Consider the following 22,177-nt stretch of genomic DNA (forward strand, 5'->3'; position numbering starts at 1 on the left):
AGAATGGTGTTTCAATATGGGTTGAGTTTTTGTAGCATTTACAACATCAAATAGCATTGTATACTCTATTTTATATCTTAGTTCAATCACTGGTATTGGGAAAAATAACTTGTGAGTTGGTTACTATGCAGATACAACATTATAATTAATTCAATTGAATATCTATCTAAACGTTACAAAAGAATTGAATTGTACAATTTGGGTTTCATCTTCCCATACACATTTAAATAATTTTTTGGGTTTTGAAGCCTTATCAAACTCCACACTACATTTTTATGCTAGAAGGACCTTCGATACCCTATTATAATTGATATCAAGGCAGGTTGTCTAATCCTCGTCTTGAATGGATTCGATTTTCCAACGTGTGATCTTGTTGTATTTAAATTTCTATGTCAATATAGATATAAACTTATTTGATGTTTACCAAAAAAAATTTGGAAAATGATATATCAGATATAGAAAATTAACATCTTACGTATTAGAAATTGATATTTGGACTATTGGAAGTTGACTAAACATTGCAAATCAATATTTTGAATATCGAAACCAATAATAATAACATATTTATGATGAAGTAGATTAAGTGGGTGACAATTTAGCTAGATTTTTCTAATAGGGTTGAATTTTTTGGAAATCTAGATTATAGTCATCAAATTATGGAATTTTAGTTGTCTTAAAGAGTTTTGATTTTTGCCAATCATGAATATATTTCTACTTTTGAATTAGAAAACTTCTAAATCAAGATTTTGTAAAATAAAAATACATGTATAAATATTACCATCCAAACAAAATTTAACCTCATCCGAAAATGCCAATTTTTATTATTTAAATCATATTCTTACTTTAAAAAAATTGAAATTGTTAAATTTGATTTCATATTTTAAATAAAATTAACCTCTAAATAAAATATGATCTTTTATTTATGGGTGGCAGAATTTTGTCTGCAACCTGAGACAATCTATGCTCCGCTCTTGTAATAATAGCAACGGTAAGTAGCCTCAATCACTTTATTGACTATTTCACTTAATTGGTTATTTTGAACTAGAGTGATGGGGATGAAGAGGCGCTGGCTAATTATTCTTAACAGCTAAGGTTGCTTCCAGGGTCCACACCAAATTGATTGCAGTAGTTGGTATAGTGACTGATGCGGTCATTAACTTCGTCGGTGTTTCCACCGTTGCATTCTACGGCTCCGTTGATTGCTTGAATGGTCGCCCCAAATCCCTGACCGGATGTAATAGCGGTGTGGCAGTTGCTGTTCACATTCCAAAACCAGAGCGCAGTCTTCCACGAGGTCACGTCATCCTGAGCCACAGTATCAGGGTTATTCAGCAGATCTTGGCCCAGATAATCACCAGCTGCACCATAATTATAATTCCTGCAGCAAGCAAACGGTCAGTCACCGAACATTCAATTCACATATCTATAATTGCTTGCCTACCAAATACATAGGCATATACACAAAGATACATACCATGAGAGTTGCAGGGGGCCACGACCATAATATTGCTTCCCGGTCGCACATGGATATTGCGTATAGGTGGAGTCACAATAATCGCTTTTATTTATCTCCTCAACGTAGCACAGATCTGTTAACCAGCCAGACAGTCAATATATTTGTAAGCATAAATAAACAAGTAATTTTTAATACTTTTACAGATCGGTTATTAGTGTCAAATTATTATAATATTTATTATGTGAAATTATAAAATTCAAGGTTATAATTATCTTATTAATTATTAAATATTTGAAAAAACATTTTATATCTATATATATATATATAAAATATGCTCGTTCGCAATCTTTCAAATCTTCCATGATGAACAACTCCATATATAGTCTCACAAAGTTAATTTCCAAATCTCTTAACTCTATTACTTTCACTTGTAAGGTGACTGTGGCTGTGAAACACATATACTGTTCTCTTGCTCTTTATATGATTTTCTCCACAGAACTCTCAACTAATTCCTAAAATTTATCACAGATGTGATTTTTCGATTTTTCAAAGTTTTAATCTCTTAAGAAATTGATATTATCCCTCGTTTTTGACAGTTGCCCTTTCTAAAACTCATCGTTCTTGCAGTTTTTCCTGATGATCAACCAAAGGCCTCTCTTCCTCCCATGGGCTTATTTACTAAATAAATAACTAATTTTTAGTATCTACTGTGTAACATTATTAGCACAGATCTGTTAACCAGCTAGCCGGTCAATATATTTGTTAACACAAATAAATAACTAATTTTTAATATCTATTATGTAAAATTATATTTCAGGTTTAAATTTTCATGATCTTCAGTTTCCTAAATTATTATAATAGTTATTATGTAAGATTATAAGATTCACGGTTTAAATTTCTCTATTATTTATTAAATAAATTGTTTTTTTGGCTGATACAGTAATTTTATTTTATTTCCAACTTTGTTTGTAACTTTCAAATCTTCCATTATGCACAGCTGTATATATAGTCTCACAAAGGTCAACTTGCAAAGTTAATTTCCAAATATCTGAACTGCTGTCATACTTTTACCTGTAATGTAAAGTTAATGTGGCCCTGAAATATATATACAGTTTTCTTTCTCTCTACAGGATTTTCTCTACAAAGCTCTCTAAGGAATTCCTGAGATTTCTTACTGATGTGATTTTTCAAACTTTTAATCCTTTACAAAATTAATAGTGTAGATTTTTTTGACAATTACCTTTTTTACAATGAGTTCGGGTTGATTTTTAAGAGAATTGAAAACTCTTAGATAGCTCATATACTAAATATAATTTTAATTTCAAGTAAAATTGTGAATTTTTTTATTGTTTAAAAAAATTCTTTTGATAAGTAATAGCTCATTCTAATGGAATTAGTTTTGTTAGTTTTTTATATTTTGATTGCCATTTGGACATTCATATTGTGCATTGAATATAAGTTACTAGACTTTACATTTCATTGATTAATGAACGTGACAGCCACCTGTGTTACATTACCAACCGTTGGAAGTATTATTATCAAAGACATTACCAACCGTTGGAAGTATTATTATCAAAGACAAGTTATGAAGGCATGCAACTTGTTTATGCACAATTTTCTCTTTGCAATGCAACTTTCAGAGAAGGTTTCTTAAATCACTTTCAGAAATAATTGCTGAGATGAAAACCACTAGGAGCATACCGTACCCTCTACGAACACTCTATTTGGTTGTTGATTACAAAAGCCTACAATCTCTACACTCTATTTGGTTGTTGATTACAAAAGCCTACAATCTTTATTAGGAATACATTTCTACATTGGCTAGATGAAAGGAAAAAAGGAAAATAGGATTAATTTCAATAGAAACCTAATTTATTCTTAAAATTCCAACAAAATTTTGGTTAACTCATGAGCTTCTCTAATCCCAAGTCTCGCTATTATGTGGCCGATGAGAATGATATTTCTAAATAGTATGAGGCCTCTTCATTTCACACAAATATAACACGACAAAGAATTCTATGGACAACATACATGTAGAGGGGTCTAATTTGTGACTCTTTCCGTGACATGAAAATAAAAGTAAATATTCATAGAAAATACAGAAATGAATGATCTCTATAACTCTACAGAAATGAATGATCTCTATAACTCTTTAATTAGTATGCAGTATATGTTAATCATGATGTAAGAGATCCATTTCAAACTTCCCTAAAAGAAATGAAAAACAGAGAGATGGGTGCACTGTGGCCACAAAGGGGAATTTATGTCAATGTCAGCTCCTAAGGTTTTAGCAAAGAACAAAAAATAAAGAAGATTCAAGCAAAAGGTAGAATTAAGAAAGTGTTGGAGACAATTGAAAAGCCGGAGAATGAATCAATTCAAAAATGTTGAATTTGAAATTGAAATAAATCTGCAGCCCGCCCATCAAATTTAATCCCTTACTATGTATCTTCAACTTTGTGTAAAGGGAGATTGCGTCGGTTCGGCGAGACTCACGAAAAATAGATAATCAGAATCATTGATAAGGCATGATTGGTAAATGTCCAATCAACGGAAAGTGGACATAGAAAAAGGTGCATATCGTTTGCCCTTCAACCCACGCTAGAGGGCACCTTTGCCCTTGAGCCTACGCTAGAGGGCCAGTGGCAGTTACTATAACACTGTATCTGTCAATTTCAGTAGTGTTCCTGTGACATAGCACATGATTAACAAGGAAATGGTTCAGTGTTCAATGTCACACACGAGTGATGGACGGTAGAAGACGCCTAACACGTTAACATTGATATTGATACATGTCTCGTGTTGGTGAGGCAGTAGGTCATGTTGAGGCTCAAGGTATGAGATGGGTTGGAATTTCAAAACAGATTTATTTAGTTGAGATGGGTTGGAATTTCAAAACAGATTTACTAGGATTTCACACCTTCTCCATTTATTTTTCTAATTTCAAAAAAAAATTACAATTTTAAAATTTTTTAATATCATTAAATGACGACCAATTTACCCATCCATGGAGAGCTCCTCGGAGAGTGCAAATAAATACTGGGCACAATGGTTCAATGTGTTCCATGTTTCTCAGGCTCGCGAGTTGTAAAATCCCTAACACGTTCACTTTGATGTTGTAAATGTCACGCGTTGATGTTGTATATGTCACGTGTTAGAGAGGTGAATAAAACAACAATTTAGTGAAGGCAGTTTAAAGTCGGGTCAACAAATCATATAGAAATTGTGACAAGAGGTTGGCAAAAGGCCGTCATCTTAATCTTCGTTAATCTCAAATATTAAAAATCTGAATGCCTATATAACTAGTAGCTGCTTCTTGCTATTCAGCCGAGCACCGCACTTCTCTTTGTGTGCATGTGCCAGCGATAACAATAGTATTGATAGACAATACTCGCGAAGATGGCAAAGCATCTATTATTCTATGGCTTGCTCTTGCCCTTTCTGCTCTTTCGATCTGCCGTGCTGCGGTTGGGGATATTGCCACCCAAGCCTTTTTTAGCAGAATTTTATCTGAAACTTCTGGTAGCTGCGCAGGAAAGACCTTCTACAAATACAGTGACTTCATTAATGCGGCCAGTTCATTCCTAGATTTGGTACAACTGGGCCTTCCGATGACAACAAAAGAGTAATTGCTGCTTTCTTCGCCAACGTTGCTCACGAGACTACCAGTAGGTGTATAATATTGTTTTTTAAGAAATTGTAATTATTCGAGTATTTGTTAAATTTGGGAGAGTCAGTTGAGTTTGAGTAAAGTTATAGTTTGCGAAAAGTGTGTGTATATATTGAATTAGTTTGGGGGAGTAGTTAATCCAAAAAATATAAATACTTAAAACTTGGTTTATTATAATAAATAAAAATTTTGTAAAAAAAATATAAATATCTAAAAATTTGATTTATTGTAATTAATCAAATTTTTGTGTGATTAATAGAATTTGATCTGCTGTAATGTTTCCCTCTGAAATGAACTCCCCCAAATGTCTTTCTGTCCTAATCGTAGCCATTAGATCTTTTGTTAGACGATTGAACAAAAATCAGCCGTCTGATTTAATAAAAAATGTTTTAAAACATTAAAAAATAATTAAAAACGTTCCACTTTCCACTTGACATCTGTGCGCCGTGCATGGGAAAAACCCCTGATTCCAGTGTCCTCTTGACTGCATATTCTTGCAAGAATTACTCCTGCCTCATTTAGAGAAAATACCAGAAGTGCTTCGATGACTGCAAAGACTGCTTCAATCTTCAAGGCCGGGAGAAAACCAGGTAGGTAAATGGCGGTGGCTCCATGGATTACTCTGTCGAGGAGACCATGCAGAGCAGATATGTACATTCATACGGATCTAGGTAGTTCCATGTAGTTTACAAAACAGTTCCATATGTTCATGCAGATAGGGTCGTGCAATCCATAAAGCAACACAGTCCAGACATAGAGCATGCCGTATCTTCTCGGGCCAACTGTGCTACTCAGTTTAGGGTGATTTGTTGACCATAGAGCTACTAGATTTTAGCACACTGTGAAGGTTTCTTCGTAAGTGTTTTTGAAAGAATGAAAATCTGATTTTGAAGGAGAAATTACCTCTGTATGTGAAACTGTTTTATGCTTCTACTATTTAATTTCCAGCTATTGTGTGATTGATGATATGGCATGAAATTTAATTTCTGGTTAATTAAATTCAGCAAGTTATTTTTTTAATTAAGATCATAACGGCATTAGTCATCCGGCCATTCTTAGTGTAGTGTGCCCTACCCTAATGGCAGTAACCCTCACAGGGATGAGGCCAGCGATCATGCATGTTGGATTTTGAGAAGTGCAGGTGTGTCCGCTTTTTAATATTAAGCAGTCCACCAGAATTTCATTTTTCACTGTTGTGTCCACTGGGACCTACCCAAATGGCAGGAGTCTCAAAGGGCAGAGGATGTGTGATGGTGCATATTAGATACTAGGCAGTCCTCTTGAATTCCTTTCTTATTGTAGTTTGCCCTAAACTTATGGTAGGAGTTTCAAAAGGATGACACTGTGCGATGGTGCATGTCAGACACTAAGCATTCCATCAGTATTCAGTTCATAATGTAGTGTGCCCTGTCCTGATCCCTAACGACAGGAAGTCTCAAAGGAATGAGGATGGGAAATGGTGCATATTCATTTTGAGTAGTGGGTGTGTCTACTTTCTAAAAATAAACTGTCCACGAGGATTCCATTCTTACTGCAGTATGCCCTATCCTCATGGCAGGAATCTCAAAGGGGATGAGATTGGGGTAACGATGCGTATTGGATACCATGCAGTCCACCCATATTACATTCTTACTGTAATGGACCCTACCCAAATGGCAGGAAATCTCAAAGGCACGAGGCTGGGAGACGGGGTATAATGTATTTTGAGAAGTTCAGGCGTGTCTACTAAATCTCGAAGGTATGAGGCTGGTTGATGGTGGATACTGAATCCTAGGCAGTCCCCCAGGGTTACATTCTTGCTGTAGTGTGTTCTATCTGAAGGCAAGAGTCTCAAAGGGGCGAGGCTGGGTGATGATGCGTATTGGATATTAAGCAGTCCACTAGGATTGCGTTCTTCCTGTAGTCTGTACCACCCCAATGGCGGTGGCTCCATGGATTACTCTGTCGACGAGGTCTTGAATTTGAAGAAGAAGACAATTCGAATTGGGTCGGACATCGGAGGAGGAACAGTAACTTTCACCGTGAGAATGAGGGGAGTGGAATGTAACAATTATTACGACTTCCATGAACTTGAACGGGCCCTTCAACATTTTCATTTCCTCCAGAGGGGTTATTCCCATGTATATCACTATAACACAGAGGCTGTCATTCTTTGAAAATACTTTGGACATTGTTGATTCTATGCATGTCTTGAGCAATTGGATTCCCTCACAGCATGCTGCCAGGCGGTCCCATGATATGACGGGGCCGTCGGGTCAGCAAACATGAACGTATATGCCTATAATAGCGACAAGAAAACCGTAGAAAAGAAAATATAAGGGGGCGAAGAAGGGAAAAATCAAAAGTATGTACAGGTGGGTTGAGCAGATTTGCCACTGGGTATCATCGAGATTGCCACTGGGCATCATCGAGATTGCATGTTTCGATCACCCATTCAGGAACTATCGGTGGGCCTTTCCATTTTGTTGTCAAAAAATTTCCTCCGATTCGAACGCAGACAAATTGATTAGAAACCCACTCAGCCATTGGCATTCCCTCCTCCTTTTTTTCGAGGCTTCGATCAAATTTCTCTTATCTGCTCTGTACTAGGTGAATTGGGTCTCAGCCATAATCGAGCTTTGGATTTCAGACATAATAGAGCTTTGGGTTTTAGTTATAATCGAGCTTTGAAATCTATAGAAAGGAGGTTATTGAGAGAAGAATAAGTGGATTTGCAGGTTGCTGCCAATTTGATGATTTTGATTGAATGTGCTAATTAACATAATGGCAGAATAGGGAAAATCGAGCTTGGGAGCTTGTCTTTTATTTATATTCAGCTTGATTATATATATATTTTAGTTCGGGTGAAGCGGCATCATGGTGCAGGGAGCAATTTAGGGCAGCTTTTATGATAACAATAATAAGAACTGAACCTTGTTTTTGGGCTTGGATTTAACCGTGGTGAAAATGGAGCCGGGTTTTAGGAGAGAGTTTTTAGCAATCATGGCTAGCGATCTTATGACTAAATATCACGATGGAACTACAAAAATAGATGCGGATGAAACTGCTGGTGAAGAACGCCATCTGAGACACAAGCGCACCAAGTATCATCTGGTAATTTTCCCAGTGAATAATTCTCATTGTTTATATTTTTATTTTTCAAGTCCTTTATTTGAGTTTTAGCTTCTTTTTTTTTATTACGAATCTGGCCTGCATGAACATACCCATCATTGATTATGTTGAGTTTGATTATATGTTGTAGTATGAGTTATAAAACCAACAAATAGACTTTAATCCTATGGTTGTTACAGGACATATTCATTGTTCTTTTCATTTTTATGGAGTGTAGTTTGCTTTGGGTGAGTCTTTATTTTTGAAATAAATGGATCACGGTTGGTCTCTAGGCTGAAAGGAGCCTAAAGGTATCCATATCATCAGTCTGTGAGAATACATATGGAGTTGGGGAGAGTGATTTGGAGAGGGACCTGGTTCACCATGATTGCAATGAGTGAAATGAAATGTTTGAAAATTTCTAAGAAGCTGGTGCAGAGCTGCTAAGCCACATCTAGAAAGCAAAACCAAATAAACATCTCTCATTAGGACATGCAGAGATGGAGTTAAGTATTTTTAAGTTTTTAACCATTCAATTTACCTCCCTTTTTCCAATGGCTATGATGTTTGAAAATTTATGCAGAACTGCTAAGCCTCATCTATAACGTGAGTGGAACATAAGCATAAAGTTAAGATTGAGCCTTGAGCTTTGCTAGTGCAAAACCAAATAAACATCTCTCCTTAGGACCTGTAGAGGTGGAGTAAAAGAGTCTTTAAGTTTTTAACTATTCTATTCACCTCCCTTTTTCCAACGGCTATGTTGAAATGTTTTGAGAAAAGTGATTTGAAGAGTACCCTGGGTCACCAAGACTGTTATGAATGAAAGTGTAAATGGATAAGCAATTGTTTGAAACCTCCCAGAGTACTTCAAGAATGTTGGTGACTTACAAGTATGAAGCTATGTTTGAGCCCTGAAATTCTGTTGGGCAAAATTAAATAAAACATCATTTGCTCAAAATACGTTTTTGCCCAAAATTTGTTTAAATCGTCAATAATACGATGTTTGCCGTATTAGTGGCACTCTGAATTTGTTTACAACCTCAAATAGATTTTTGTTTTTACCTGGCTGGTCATTAATAAATTTTGAATGTCTTGAGAATCTTGATTTTTTTTGTAGGGTATCAAGAATTGAAAATATGTCTTTTGACATTGTTGAGGAATTTAAGAAAGTTGTGTGCTTCTACAAAACTTGGCTGAGGCATTTCATGGTGTGGATTTCCTTAGTTTGTTTTTGTATCTACCTTCTATTCTCTTTGGCAATGATGCTTCTATTTCATGTTTTGGTGGATTAGCAGGGGAGCCCTATAACAAGCACGGCATTCTCTCCAGGATTTTTGTTGCATCCATTCGAGGAGGCTAGTCCATTGGGTTTAACGCTGAAGAAAACACCTTCATTCATAGAACTTATTCAAATGAATCTTTCTAAAGGGGACTCAGCAGCTCCCTTAGCTATAAATAATTCCAGCCTGGAGGTGGGGAGAAAGAATGAATCAAAGTGTGCACCAGGACCGACTATTGCTGACAAGTACAAGGCCTCAAACTTCCCAGCCTTGGTTTTGAGAATTGGTTCTTGGGAGGTAATATGCATAAGAAATTAATACAGCTAAGTTTGCATATTAAATTCTTCAATCTTGTTAGAACATATTAAATATTTTTTGTTCACCTGAACAAGCCTTTTGATAGCCACTGATGGAAACTCATGATATGGTAGTAAGTAATGCACATTTAGCAAGATTGCATTGACATAAAGATGCTGATGATGCCAGCATATTTCAAGATATGAAGGAGACTTGGTGGTAAAATGCTATGATGCAAAGCGTAGACTTGTTTGGGAAGTCTTGGAGGGTGGTCTGAAGAGCAAGATGGAGATTCATTGGTCAGATATAACCTCTTTGAAGACCAGTTGTCCCGACAATGAACCTGGTACCCTAGAGATTGAAGTAAGCATCAGGTTTTGCTTATTTTTTGTGTCCTACTTGAGGCAAAGTTGAAGTGCAGGTGCTTTTGATATTTCTATACCAGTATCTTTTCTTCTGTATCATACAGGTACGACTTCCATGAACTTGAACGGGCCCTTCAACAGTTTCATTGTCTCCAGAGGGGTTATTCCCATGTATATCACTATAACACAGAGGCTGCCATTCTTTGAAAATACTTTGGACATTGTTCATTCTATGCATGTCTTGAGCAATTGGATTCCCTCACAGCTACTGGAATTTGTACTCTATGATATCTACAGGATTCTGAGGCCTGGAGGCCTGTTCTGGCTAGATCATTTTTTCTGCACAAAGGATCAGCTGAAGATCTATGTGCCCATGATTGAGCATCCAGGGTATAAGAAGCTGAAATGGTCTGTTGCCCCTAAGTTGGATAGAGGGCCCGAGCTCAAAGAAATGTATATCTCTACTGTCTTGGAGAAGCCACTTAAGAGGCAGTGCGCAGGCTACTTGTAGATGCATTTTTAAGTTTCATGGGCTTAATGCCCCTTAACTTAAAACAAATAAAAATTTCTCTCTGTAATGTATTTTAATTTTCAATTATTGGAATATATATGATGCCCTTGCCTGTTTTTAAGATATTTTCCACTTTGAGTGTATGGTTCATGTATCTGGGTTTGATTTAGGGCTCCAAGATTTTCATATTCATATTAATATATAAAACACATTTACAATTTGAATTTCTGGATTTTCTACCGTGCCATGGTTTTCATTGATTTTTGAAAAAATCTGGATGGTTCGTCTGTAATGGTCAAGGGCTGAAATTCAATGGCCATGTTTAGTAGGTTTTGACTGCAATGGCGAAACTGCAAATTAACTGGAATTCATCAAGATAAGCTTATCAAGAGAAATGATAAGCTTATCTCATGACAAATAGGAAAAAAGGTGATGTTGAATTCTAGAGAACAAATTGATTAAAATTAGAAGCCCAAAGGACATGGACCAAGAGAATTTTGTGCGCCAAATCCAAATGTAGTCATTTTGAAAGAAAATGGCACTTTTGAAGAACTTCATGAGTACTTAGATCCTTCAACCAATGAAAGAATTCAAGAATCAAATGTCCTAGAATGCATGCAACGTGAAGAGAGCATACAAACTTTTACTCCGTAAAACTATGATGAACATGAAAATTATGAAAAAGATCAAGAGAATTTCATTCAAACAAGAGCTCAACTAAGTAGGTTCAAGCCTAGAAATCAAGTAGGTAAAGGAAAAGCATTCAATAATACTCCTCATTCAACCCTTCATCAAGCTAATGAATAGCATACAAGGAACAAGCTAATGCAATGATGAAGATGACTTATAACATAATGAATGAATTGATAGAGCTACAAATTACTCATTCTTTTGTTAGAGTGATTAAAATACCTCAACAAAAGGAGAACTTTTTGAAAGCCTAGGAGAATACAAATCCATCAAGCTCAAGAATAGAAACAACTTTTATCAGTAGTTAACAAAGACCCAAGTACCTCCACCTAGAGTAAGAAGAAAGATACTCCTTTTTATCTCTCTCAAAAATCATGATTTTTATCTTACATAATTGCATGGTCCATAGTTGTCTACAAATAATATAATGCCACTTTCAATTATGAAGTTTTTAGGATTGGAACACCAAATATTATGAAGCCCCAAAAAAGTACACACGCTATTGGTTCAAAATAGATTCCTTCCTATGATAAAATTAAATATTTTTGTGCATGGATAAGCTCTGCTCCACATATAAATACAATCTTCTCTCTGATTGTAGTTGACTTTCCAATGGATTATGGAGTTGTTGTTGGTTGTGATTAATCAAATAGCTGATCGTACCTACAGTTGTATAACTTTGTTTTACTTTTGTATGATCTATGAAATGGATTTTGAAGGGTTGTAAAGCTTTCAAATGAAATATTTGCTCCGGATCTATCCTATACAAATTTGTGACAGAAATAGTGACTAAGATGGCCATAAAGTGATCTCTTACTTCCAGATTAAAGGTTATTTGGGCACAATTACCATGCGAAATTAGATACAGAGGTTCATTAAATAAAAAAACAGTTATATTCACTTGGAGCTGGTGCCGAAGAGGATTTGTTGTCTCGTGCATAAGCTTTCACATTCAAGCTTTGGCCTGATGATGTGGATTGCATGATGTGCTTTTTATTTTTCACTGATGAAATATTTGATGCATTTTAAAAAGAATTCTGAGAAATAGTTTGACAAACCATCTAATAGTTCTAACAGATCACTTGGTGAAAGCATTGCTTAAAGAATATTCAGAATAATATTTGTATTGTTGTGTAGGTAATGAAGTATGGTACAAATGAAACACTACCAGACCAAGCCTTAAATGGCCATTCAGCACAGGTGTTATTTTAGCCAATTTGGAACCCACGAGTGCTTTATCTTGATTGTGGTCTTTTATCAAAAGGTGGCAAATCACTTTTAGACAATACTTTTATTTCAAACTGGCGATCAAATGCAAAAACAAATTTGTTTCTCCGCGGCTCTCTCCTCTTTTTTATGAAACTCTCCTTAAATGTAGTCAACTATTTATCATGCTGGAATCGCGGCTCTCTCCTCTTTTTTATGAAACTCCTCTTAAATGTAGTCAACTATTTATCATGCTGGAATCATACAACTATTTCCTTGATATATACCAAACGCTAGAAGAGAATATGAAGAGGAAGAGAAAGCTGCTTTCCCAAGTTCTTGATCACATGATATTGCTTCTTCTAATGTATTTCTGTGAGACACTGAGGGATCTTCTAACACAACAAATTGTTCAGCAAGAGATTCAGAGGACTGCAACACCCGCCTCTGTGTGGAAGATCCGTCAGAAACAACCAACTTCAAGAGTTAGATTCCTAGATCTATTACTTGATTAGAAGAGAAAATGAAGATTAAGTGGTTACTCTAGAGTCTAAATGAAAAAATAAATCTTTAATTACGAATGGAATAACAAGCAGATACGGTATACAGTAAAATCGCGTTATTTTTATGGCTGTGAAATGTAGAATTTGTGTACTGTGTCCAAACTCTTTGTAACAGTGATAAGGACTTGGCCTCTTCTACAATACACAAAATAGGGTTCCTTGATTTTACTAATATAGATGACATATGATGCCCACTGATTGTCTTTTCAAGGCTTGGAAATATATGCATACAAAATCTCGACTTCCTTAAATTATGAACGGCCTTAGAACTGTCCTTTAAAATATTCTCCGCTTCCTTACAAATATGTGGAATGACAAGTCCACCACCTTTCTTCTTTTATAGCCCGGAGATCAAGAAATCACAGCTCCAATGACCTATTTTGGTCGGCCAAATTCACAGAGCATGACAGTATATAGCAGTGCTTTATGTGACATAGGCTTCTTGGCCTTATTACAAGCACAAGGAATAAGTAGGCATCTTCTTAGATAACACAATCGGCATTAACAAAAATTTCTCTCTTCAATAACTCAGAGAACAAAGAGGCATGAATAGGTCGGATTCACTGTCTGAATTGAAGAGAAAGAGAGAATATACGACAGTAGGGAGAGACCATGCAGAGCAGATATGTACATTCATACGGATCTAGGCAGTTCCATGTAGTTTACAAAACAGTTCCATATGTTCATGCAGATAGGGTCATGCAATCCATAAAGCAACACAATCCAGACATACAGCATGTCGTATCTTCTCGGGCCAACTGTACTGCTCAGTTTAGGGTGATTTGTTGACCATAGAGTTGTTGGATTTTAGCACACTGTGAAGGTTTCTTCGCAAGTGTTTTTGAAAGAATGAAAATCTGATTTTGAAGGAGAAATTACCTCTGTATGTGTGAAATTGTTTTATGCTTCCACTATTTAATTTCCAGCTATTGTGTGATTGATGATATGGCCTGAAATTTAATTTCTGGTTAATTAAATTCAGCAAGTTATTTGTTTAATTAAGATCTTAAGGGCATTAGTCATCTGGCCATTATTACCGTAGTGTGCCCTACCCTAATGGCAGTAACCCTCAAAGGGATGAGGCCAGCGATCATGCATGTTGGATTTTGAGAAGTGCAGGTGTGTCCGCTTTTTAATATTAAGCAGTCCACCATAACATTTCTGCCTCCATGCCACAAGATCGAGAACAGAGTAATCCTTTCTCCAAGGTTGGCTTCATGAAATGACCTTTGGCATATTCTTGTGTTCTTGCACTTTTCTTGGCCTCCTAGGAGAATAAAGTTATTTTCAAAAGACTTATCGAAAAGCGTACTTATGCCCAGAATGTAAAAGAGAGATAGCTCCATTGCGTAGCAGACCTTTATTGTTTCTTGTGCTCAGAAAAATAGGAATACTTGGCTCCTTCTTAATGTGGTTCAGAGAACTAGGCCAACAACTTGGTTCTTCGTTGCTCCATAGGACTCTCTTTAATTCATTGATCAAATCCAAATAAATATATGTATCCCTAGAGTCACTTATTTGATCCTCAACAAATTTTCTTGTTGGACATCTTTGTTTACAAGTCTTGAATTTATGTGAGCACAGGTGACTGGATGGAAGGACTGCTAGCTTCAAAATTCTGATGCAGAGGTGCCAAAGGGATCAGATATTCAAACATACCGTTGATTGCTTTATCCACTGAGAAGATTGGACTCAGATCAACAAATTCTTAAAACAAAACTCTTCATTGACTTCTTATCATGACATGTGGTTTAGCTGCTGAAGGAGGACTTTCCTATTGTAAGAACATTGAAATATTACCTCCGCAAATAGCATATCAAAAGTCCCTAAAAAAAATTAAATCACTGCATTAAATGGGTAATATGCATTAAATTACCCAATCCATGATGAGGAGGGGTCCTTCGCATCTAGGCATCCATATTCATAAGACCGTTTTTCATAAGATCCTGGCTCAACACATCAAAGTGCCCAATGACCTAATCAAGGTGCCAAAATCAGTGTCCTCACAGTGCCCTCTGCTCATTGTGCTCGCCAAGAAATAGGATCAGCCATGCACATCCTTCTTCCAATGTGTTCTTCATGAGGCACCTTGAGAGATACCATACCTCTGATTTTATGTTCATGCACGCTGCTACAGGGGTCTGCTCCAAAGTGCCTCACACTTCTTCTATCTTCCAGACTTCCAAGGGTACTGTCACCCTTATCCAATGGTGCCAACACAAAGGAGCTGCATACTTTCCTTGGATGAACTTCCTTTGCTTCAGCTGCTAGACAAAAATAGGATCACATGGAGGGCTGCCACTAAACCTTCTCAACAAAATCACATCAACTGCCAGATAATGACATTATGGAGGGCTTTTACTATTCTTCAAAAATCATTTTCAGACTGATGTCTAAAGGGACCATCCCTTCTCATAACTGCATCCTCTATTTTTATTGGCTTCAGGGCACCTCTTATGAAGGTTTCGAAGACATGAATATATATTCCTTATTGATTTGCAAGTTGGCTTGAATGGAACAGGCTTTTAACACTTGTATATATATCTATATATATGCGCTTGTAACAGTGATAAGGACTTGGCGTCTTCTTCAATACACAAATAGGGTTCCTTGATTTTACTAATATAGATGACATAGGATGCCCACTGATTGTCTTTTCAAGGCTTGCAAATATATGCAAACAGAATCTCGACTTCCTTAAATTATGAAGGGCCTTAGAACTGTCCTTTAAAAGATTCTTCGCTTCCTTAAAAATTTGTGGAATGAGAAGTCCACCACCTTTCTTCTTTTATAGCTCGGAGATCAAGAAATCACAGCCCCAATGACCTATACTGGTCGGCCAAATTCACAGAGCATGATAGTATATAGCAGTTCTTTATTTGACATAGGCTTCTTGGCCTTATTACAAGCACAAGGAATAAGTAGGCATCACATTAACGAAACTTTTTCTCTTCAATAACTGAGAGAACAAAGAGGCATGAATAGGTCAGATTCACTGTCTGGTTGATGGCATACTTTTTATAAATAAATTTCCATGGCTATTACGGTTCAATTAAGAGCCAATCTATTGCAGAGTTCAGAGTTGAATTCATCTGTAACTGCCTTTGATTTAGGGAGTGGTCGAGAAAAAACTTCAATGCCTAACAAGACTGTGATGATCACAACCATAAATGTAGCTTGGGCAGAGGAAAACAGTGTACTACATTTGTACATGCGGAGCCTTCGAATAGTTATTGAATCATGTTCTCCTCGTTGCAGTGGACCAGGGGTCATTTAATCGTTGCCAACATATTCATCACACTGCTATATTTTGCTAAAAGAAATATCTGATTTCAATGAATCTGCCTCTGCATACCAAGACTGGCGTGAATGGTAAAATTCAATGAATCTTCGTCTGCATGCCACTAGAAGTTGTTGGATGAAAATATCTGTTTTAAAGGCAAGAAATGGAATGGTTTTTTTGTTATTTGGATTACCAAAATAAATGGCTTAGTTAAGATAACTTATAAATGGAGGCATAAATTCTGAGGCTCTCATGGTGTTATTTCAATATATTGGCCCTGTTCAAGTTTTGAATGATTCAGAAATTAACAGATTTGTTAAATAGTGGAGGCAGGAAATTTGCACTTCTTTTCTGTCAAACCTGGTAGTTGATAAAAGATGAGAAACAACTTAATCACACACATGTTGGTAAAAGCCTAATACTAAGAAGGCAGGTAGAAGTGGATGATTAAGATTGTTTATAGGTTTAGGCAACAATTTTATTAGTAACATGCGTAGTTTGAACTTTTGGTGATATTGTTTCATCACATAGGCTGACTACAGTTTGGTGAATTGTTACTGGAAATATACCTAAATCAAGATAAAATATAGGTGGTAATACCTAGTTGAATGGAGAGTCCCAGTATATTGGCCCTTTTGAGGATTATTACTTGACCAGTTTGTTGCCTTAGTCTGCTGAGTAAATTTTTTTTTTTTGTTGGTTGGTTGTTGTTGTAATTGGTAAATTGTATAGGTGATTTTCATTCACATGCTTATTGGAATAGCTGGCTTCTTGAATAGGGAAGTCATGCAGTTGAGTATGTGAGAGGGGTTTGTAGAACACATTATCTAATGAACTCTTATGAAGAGGCAAAAAGTCTCACTCATAGCCTACTCAGGGCTTCAGATGGGAATTTCTTTTATAGATTGATCAACTTATTAGAACTACTTCTGCACTTTCTTCATCCACAGAAGCCACTTGAAAATGCTTGAAAATAAACTCTTTGTAAGGGCCATTGTCAATAAAAATATTTGAAGTGGAGGCCCTCAACCCAACAACCATTTTAGCCAGCCTTGGAAGGCAAATAGTTGAGTTCAAACATGATGAAAATTTAATTCCCTGTATACAAAAGCATGTATTAGGTGTTGATAATAGCTAGAAATATGCACTGAAGATGTATATACCTCCTTTTGTACAAAAATGAATAGAAGAGGCAGAGGTATAAGGTTCACCTCGATTTTTCTTGCAAACTCAATCCACTGTAGGATGTGAAAGGAAGTGTCATAATGCTAAGAGTGAAAAAGAGGGGAAGGAAGAAACTAATAATTTCAGAAATTCTAGCTTTCTATCCGTACCTTGATTTGTTCTAATAAAATAAATATTAATTGTTTGTCGACATCAAGGGAGCTATCTGGTAATAATAATAATATTTTATTAGTATTATAATAATAATAACAACAATGGAAAGGTGGGGAAGGAAGAAACTAATAATTTCAGAAATTTGAACCTTTTATCCTAGCTTTATTTGTTCTTCAGATCCAACTAATATTTTGTAGATCCAACTTATGGTGAACCAGTAGCTTGAAAGCCAATTGCAAGTCATTCAGCCAACAACGATCTATAAGCATGCCACAATATTATGTCTATGCATATTCACAATAGTGATTCCATTGTCATATTATTATTCCCCACTTGGAGAGAGAGATGACACAATGGGTTTCTACATGTTGACCAACCATGTAAATTGGATCTTATAAATTAAAATTCTTGTTTTCTAGCCTTCTATTTCTGTAGATATCAATTGTGTAGTTGATGGCATACTTTTTATAAATTCTTCCACAAACTACTATTATTTACAAAATATTCATTTTCAGAATACACATAACTAACTATTGCAATTGTAACTCATTATCATCCACCCTTGCTTTCAACAATGTCCATTCACATGTCCCTATTCTTCCCCACTCTATGCTATTCTTCCCCACTCTATACATGTCTCTATTCTTCTCCATTTTATGCTATTCTTCCCCACTTTATGCCTTAGGACTTTTCCTTTGCAACATAAGGTGCAAATGCTAGTTAAATTTTTGTGTTATCAATAAAAAAGTAATCCAAAAAAAATATAAATACTCTTCCTTCCAAAAAAAAATATAAATACTCTTTATTTTAATCCATGAAATTTTGTGTAATAAAAAAAATCCACAACTAATCTGTAATTGTATTTAAATTATTTATGTTACTTGTACCAATCCTCGGTCTTTCTAAATACTCTTTACTTTAATCAATCAAATTTTGTGTAATAAAAAATAAATCCACAACGAATCTGTAATTAACTAATCTGTAATTGTATGTAAATTATTTATGTTACTTGTACCTATCCTCGGTCTTTGTAACGGTTTTCACTTTATTATTTGTGCCTATCCTCTGTCTTTCCAACGGTTTTCACTTTACCTCTAAATCTATATATTAATGTTTTGAATTTAGAATTGGTTGTTGGTATACATTGACAAATATCGCGTCTGACCGATTGGCAGATCTGTGCTACGTGGAGGAGATAGAGAAGAGCGTCCACTGTGATCCCAGCAACAGGGATATTACCCGGACAACAATATTACGGCCGTGGCCCATTGCAACTTACAGGGTATGTACATTGTATATAAGTTTATAAGCATGAAATGATAACTTATATTTTAGTCTAATGTTTAATTTGAATGTTTGGTGCACATTCGTTTGTGTAATTTTTGCAGAAACGCAAATTATGGTGGAGCTGGAAAATATCTGGACGTGAACCTGCTGAATAACCCTGGAATACTGGCTCAGGATGGCCTAACGTCGTGGAAAAGTGCGCTATGGTTTTGGAATGTGAACAGTAATTGCCACACCGCTATTACATCCGGTCAGGGATTCGGGGCAACCATTCAAGCAATCAACGGAGGACTAGAATGCAAAGGTAAAGCCACCGATAAAGTTAACGACGGCATCAACCATTACACTAACTATTGCAGGCAGTTTGGTGTAAACCCAGGAAACAACCTTCAATGTTAACAATACTTATTCACCACTTCAATTCGGGCAAGATCTCTGGAATTTTGGTATTTGATATCGATTTGTACCAGCAACCTCATCAGCTAAATTTTGATATTTGAAATCGATTTGTAAGTAATCTAATATTTGAAATCGATTGGTAAGCAATCTCATAAGTGTTTTTCCTAATTTTAATATTTGAAATCGATTTGCAAGTAATCTCATAATATTTGAAATCGATTGGTAAGCAATCTCATAAGTGTTTTTCCTGCTGACCACCACAACATTAAGCATCAACCATGACTCAAAATACTTAGTCACAATAATATTTTGTCGTAGTCAGTAACAGTGGTACAGGCTAATAATTATTATTGCAAGTGTTAACGGAGCAGAGCAGAGTTCGGTTCATATCGCAGGGTCAATGCCATGAAATTCTGCCACTTAAAAGTACAAATTTGGCGTAGACATACTACCGACAGATTTGGTCGTTTTTGTGGGCTAGAAACTAATGTTTGCGTTAGCGAATTGTAGCCTTGCACCAAATACAAATAAAAATTGTTGTATGCTATTAATTTCTGCATTGATATGAAATGGATGTGTAAATTTTGTAATAATATTTGGGTGCTTGGGATACTATTAATTTCTGCATTGGTACGAAATGGATGTGATTGGGATGTAGTTTAAGTATTAGGAGAGGTTTTATGTTTTTGTTTTATTGGAATAGGATTATATAATTTTTAGATTTAATTTCTGCATTGGTAGGAAATGGATGTGTAAAATTCGTAATAATATTGGGGTGCAGTTTAAGTATTATGAGAGGTTTTATGTTTTTGTTTTATTGGAATAAGATTATATAATTTTTAGATTTAAATGATATAATGTTAAGTAAGATTGCAATTATATATATATGAAATGTAAAAGTAAAATTTTAATAAATTTCTTAAATTAAATCAAATAATTAAATAAATCTAAATTAATCTAAATTATTGAATACTAAATTAAATTTGTAACCATGGTTATAAATATGTAATATTTGGTTTTGAAATTTATCATTCAATAAGTTAATTTTGTCTAGGTTATTTTAGAGTTCTTATTATTGGTATAATAATTATGGGTTAATTTGGATTTTTTTATATAGATTTATATATTGTTTTATATTAATCTAATATATTATTATATTTAGCATAAATTGTATATGTGAATCAATTTATCATTTAATTATTATTAATTTATTAAAATAGTTTTTTTAATATATATGTTTTTATACTTTATGGTGAATGTTATTTTTTAAGTTTATATGTTACACAGTAAAAATTTGGAAAATAATATTTATTATCGAAGAAATAATAATTATAATTTAAATCTTGATTACACCAATATGTGTTTTTATTGTGAGATTTTTTTTATGGAAATTATTCATATTCATCATCTTCGACACAATCTTGAAAAATGCCCTACACTTCATCATGAACAATACGTACACTCATATGACTATCCCCTTAGACATAACCAACGACAACTTTCTGCACCTGCAGGGATTATGCATGGTAGGATGTTATATTGGACTTGTTTGTAAGGTCCATCATTGAAACAACTATGATGCGGTTGTACACATGGCTTGGTGAAGCTCATCCCCTTTTACCTTAACAATCGAGGACCATAGTGATCAGCAATAGAATTATGAAAACAGTAATCTAACCTGAATTTTTCATTTGGGATTATACCTTCAACAATCGAGCTTAACTAATTGGCTTATTTTGAATTTTGGGATTAATGAAGGTGAGCTAACCCACTGGTCTAATTTGAATTTGAATTGATAGACATAATTTTTCCCCAAAGAAGAATTCTCCATTTCTATTGGAAATTTGATTAGAAATTGCATTTCATGTGGAGCTGATAAATGATGATTGAACCCTAGTTTCGGTTTTCATTGGCTTCGAATATTACTCTTTTCATTTGTGTATCTTGGCATCTAGTGTTCTATGTAATGTGTGTTGACAGTGTATGTAATTTTCTTTCATGTAAGGGAGGAAGAAGATTGTCGATGAAAAGAATACGAAAGTTGTGCTACAAACAACTCTACAAAACCAGATCGGGGTGCTACAAGAGAAGATTGAGAAACTTAGACATTTATGGGTTTTGGATGAACTCATATTTTTTTATGTTTGTCTATAATGAAATTTGGGTCCAATTCTACATTTTGTAAGTTTTTCCCCTATTCCTAGATGTTTTACGTAACCCATTCACAGATCCTAGTTATTTATGGGATTTCACAGTTACATGGAGGATACATTTTACTTATTAGATTTGGTTATGGTGATAATATGATTTATGATTTACATCGAGGATACATTTTACTCATTAGATATGGTTACGGTGATAATATGATTTATGATTTACATGATATTGCTAAGGAGGATAATTCTATTTCGAGTTTTCGGAAAGCAAGTCTTAAAAAATCACAATGAATTGTAGATGGCATTTTGAGAAAACACAAATCATCAAGAACAAAAAGCTTTGCAGCTGAGCAACAAAACAAACTTGTAGATGTAAGTGCATGATGTCCCATGCACCCCCTCAGTGTCGATGAGTAGCACCTACCATATTTCAAATTTTATTTGCTTGAAATGAAATTATATTCTTTGCAATGGTCACTTTTCAATATTTTACAGTTTGTAACTTGATTGGATTGTATGATAATTTAGAAGCAGGTGTATTTGACTAACTAGGAGAAGTCTACATACCAAGTAGGACAAATTTGAA

General features: G+C 35.1%; 1 protein-coding gene and 1 pseudogene across 1 annotated transcript; one reads left to right on the forward strand and one right to left on the reverse strand.

Moving 5' to 3' along the window:
* Positions 1 to 890: 890 nt before the first annotated feature.
* LOC149223962 (endochitinase 4-like) lies at positions 891 to 3,004 on the reverse strand. Its single transcript, XM_089388048.1, has 3 exons — positions 2,974 to 3,004; positions 1,475 to 1,589; positions 891 to 1,378 (listed from the first exon to the last, which is right to left on the reverse strand). The coding sequence occupies exons 1-3, from the start codon at positions 3,002 to 3,004 to the stop codon at positions 1,081 to 1,083; spliced, it is 444 nt and encodes a 147-aa protein (XP_089244174.1). The 3' UTR covers positions 891 to 1,080.
* Positions 3,005 to 4,248: 1,244 nt separating this feature from the next.
* Positions 4,249 to 19,493, forward strand: LOC149223963 (endochitinase 4-like; annotated as a pseudogene).
* Positions 19,494 to 22,177: the final 2,684 nt, after the last annotated feature.

This window comes from Pinus tabuliformis, chromosome Q (assembly GCF_031772625.1).
Source record: "Pinus tabuliformis cultivar Carrire ecotype Pingquan chromosome Q, CPIR1, whole genome shotgun sequence".
NCBI classification, from domain to species: domain Eukaryota; kingdom Viridiplantae; phylum Streptophyta; class Pinopsida; order Pinales; family Pinaceae; genus Pinus; species Pinus tabuliformis.

Excerpts from the sequence above, each read along its gene's own strand:
- LOC149223962 (XM_089388048.1), bottom strand. The coding sequence starts at position 3,004 with ATGTCTTTGATAATAATACTTCCAACGGTTG. Across the intron at positions 1,590-2,973 it reads AATAATACTTCCAACGGTTG|ATCTGTGCTACGTTGAGGAG; the intron begins GTAATGTAACAC and ends GCTGGTTAACAG. Across the intron at positions 1,379-1,474 it reads GGCCCCCTGCAACTCTCATG|GAATTATAATTATGGTGCAG; the intron begins GTATGTATCTTT and ends TGCTTGCTGCAG.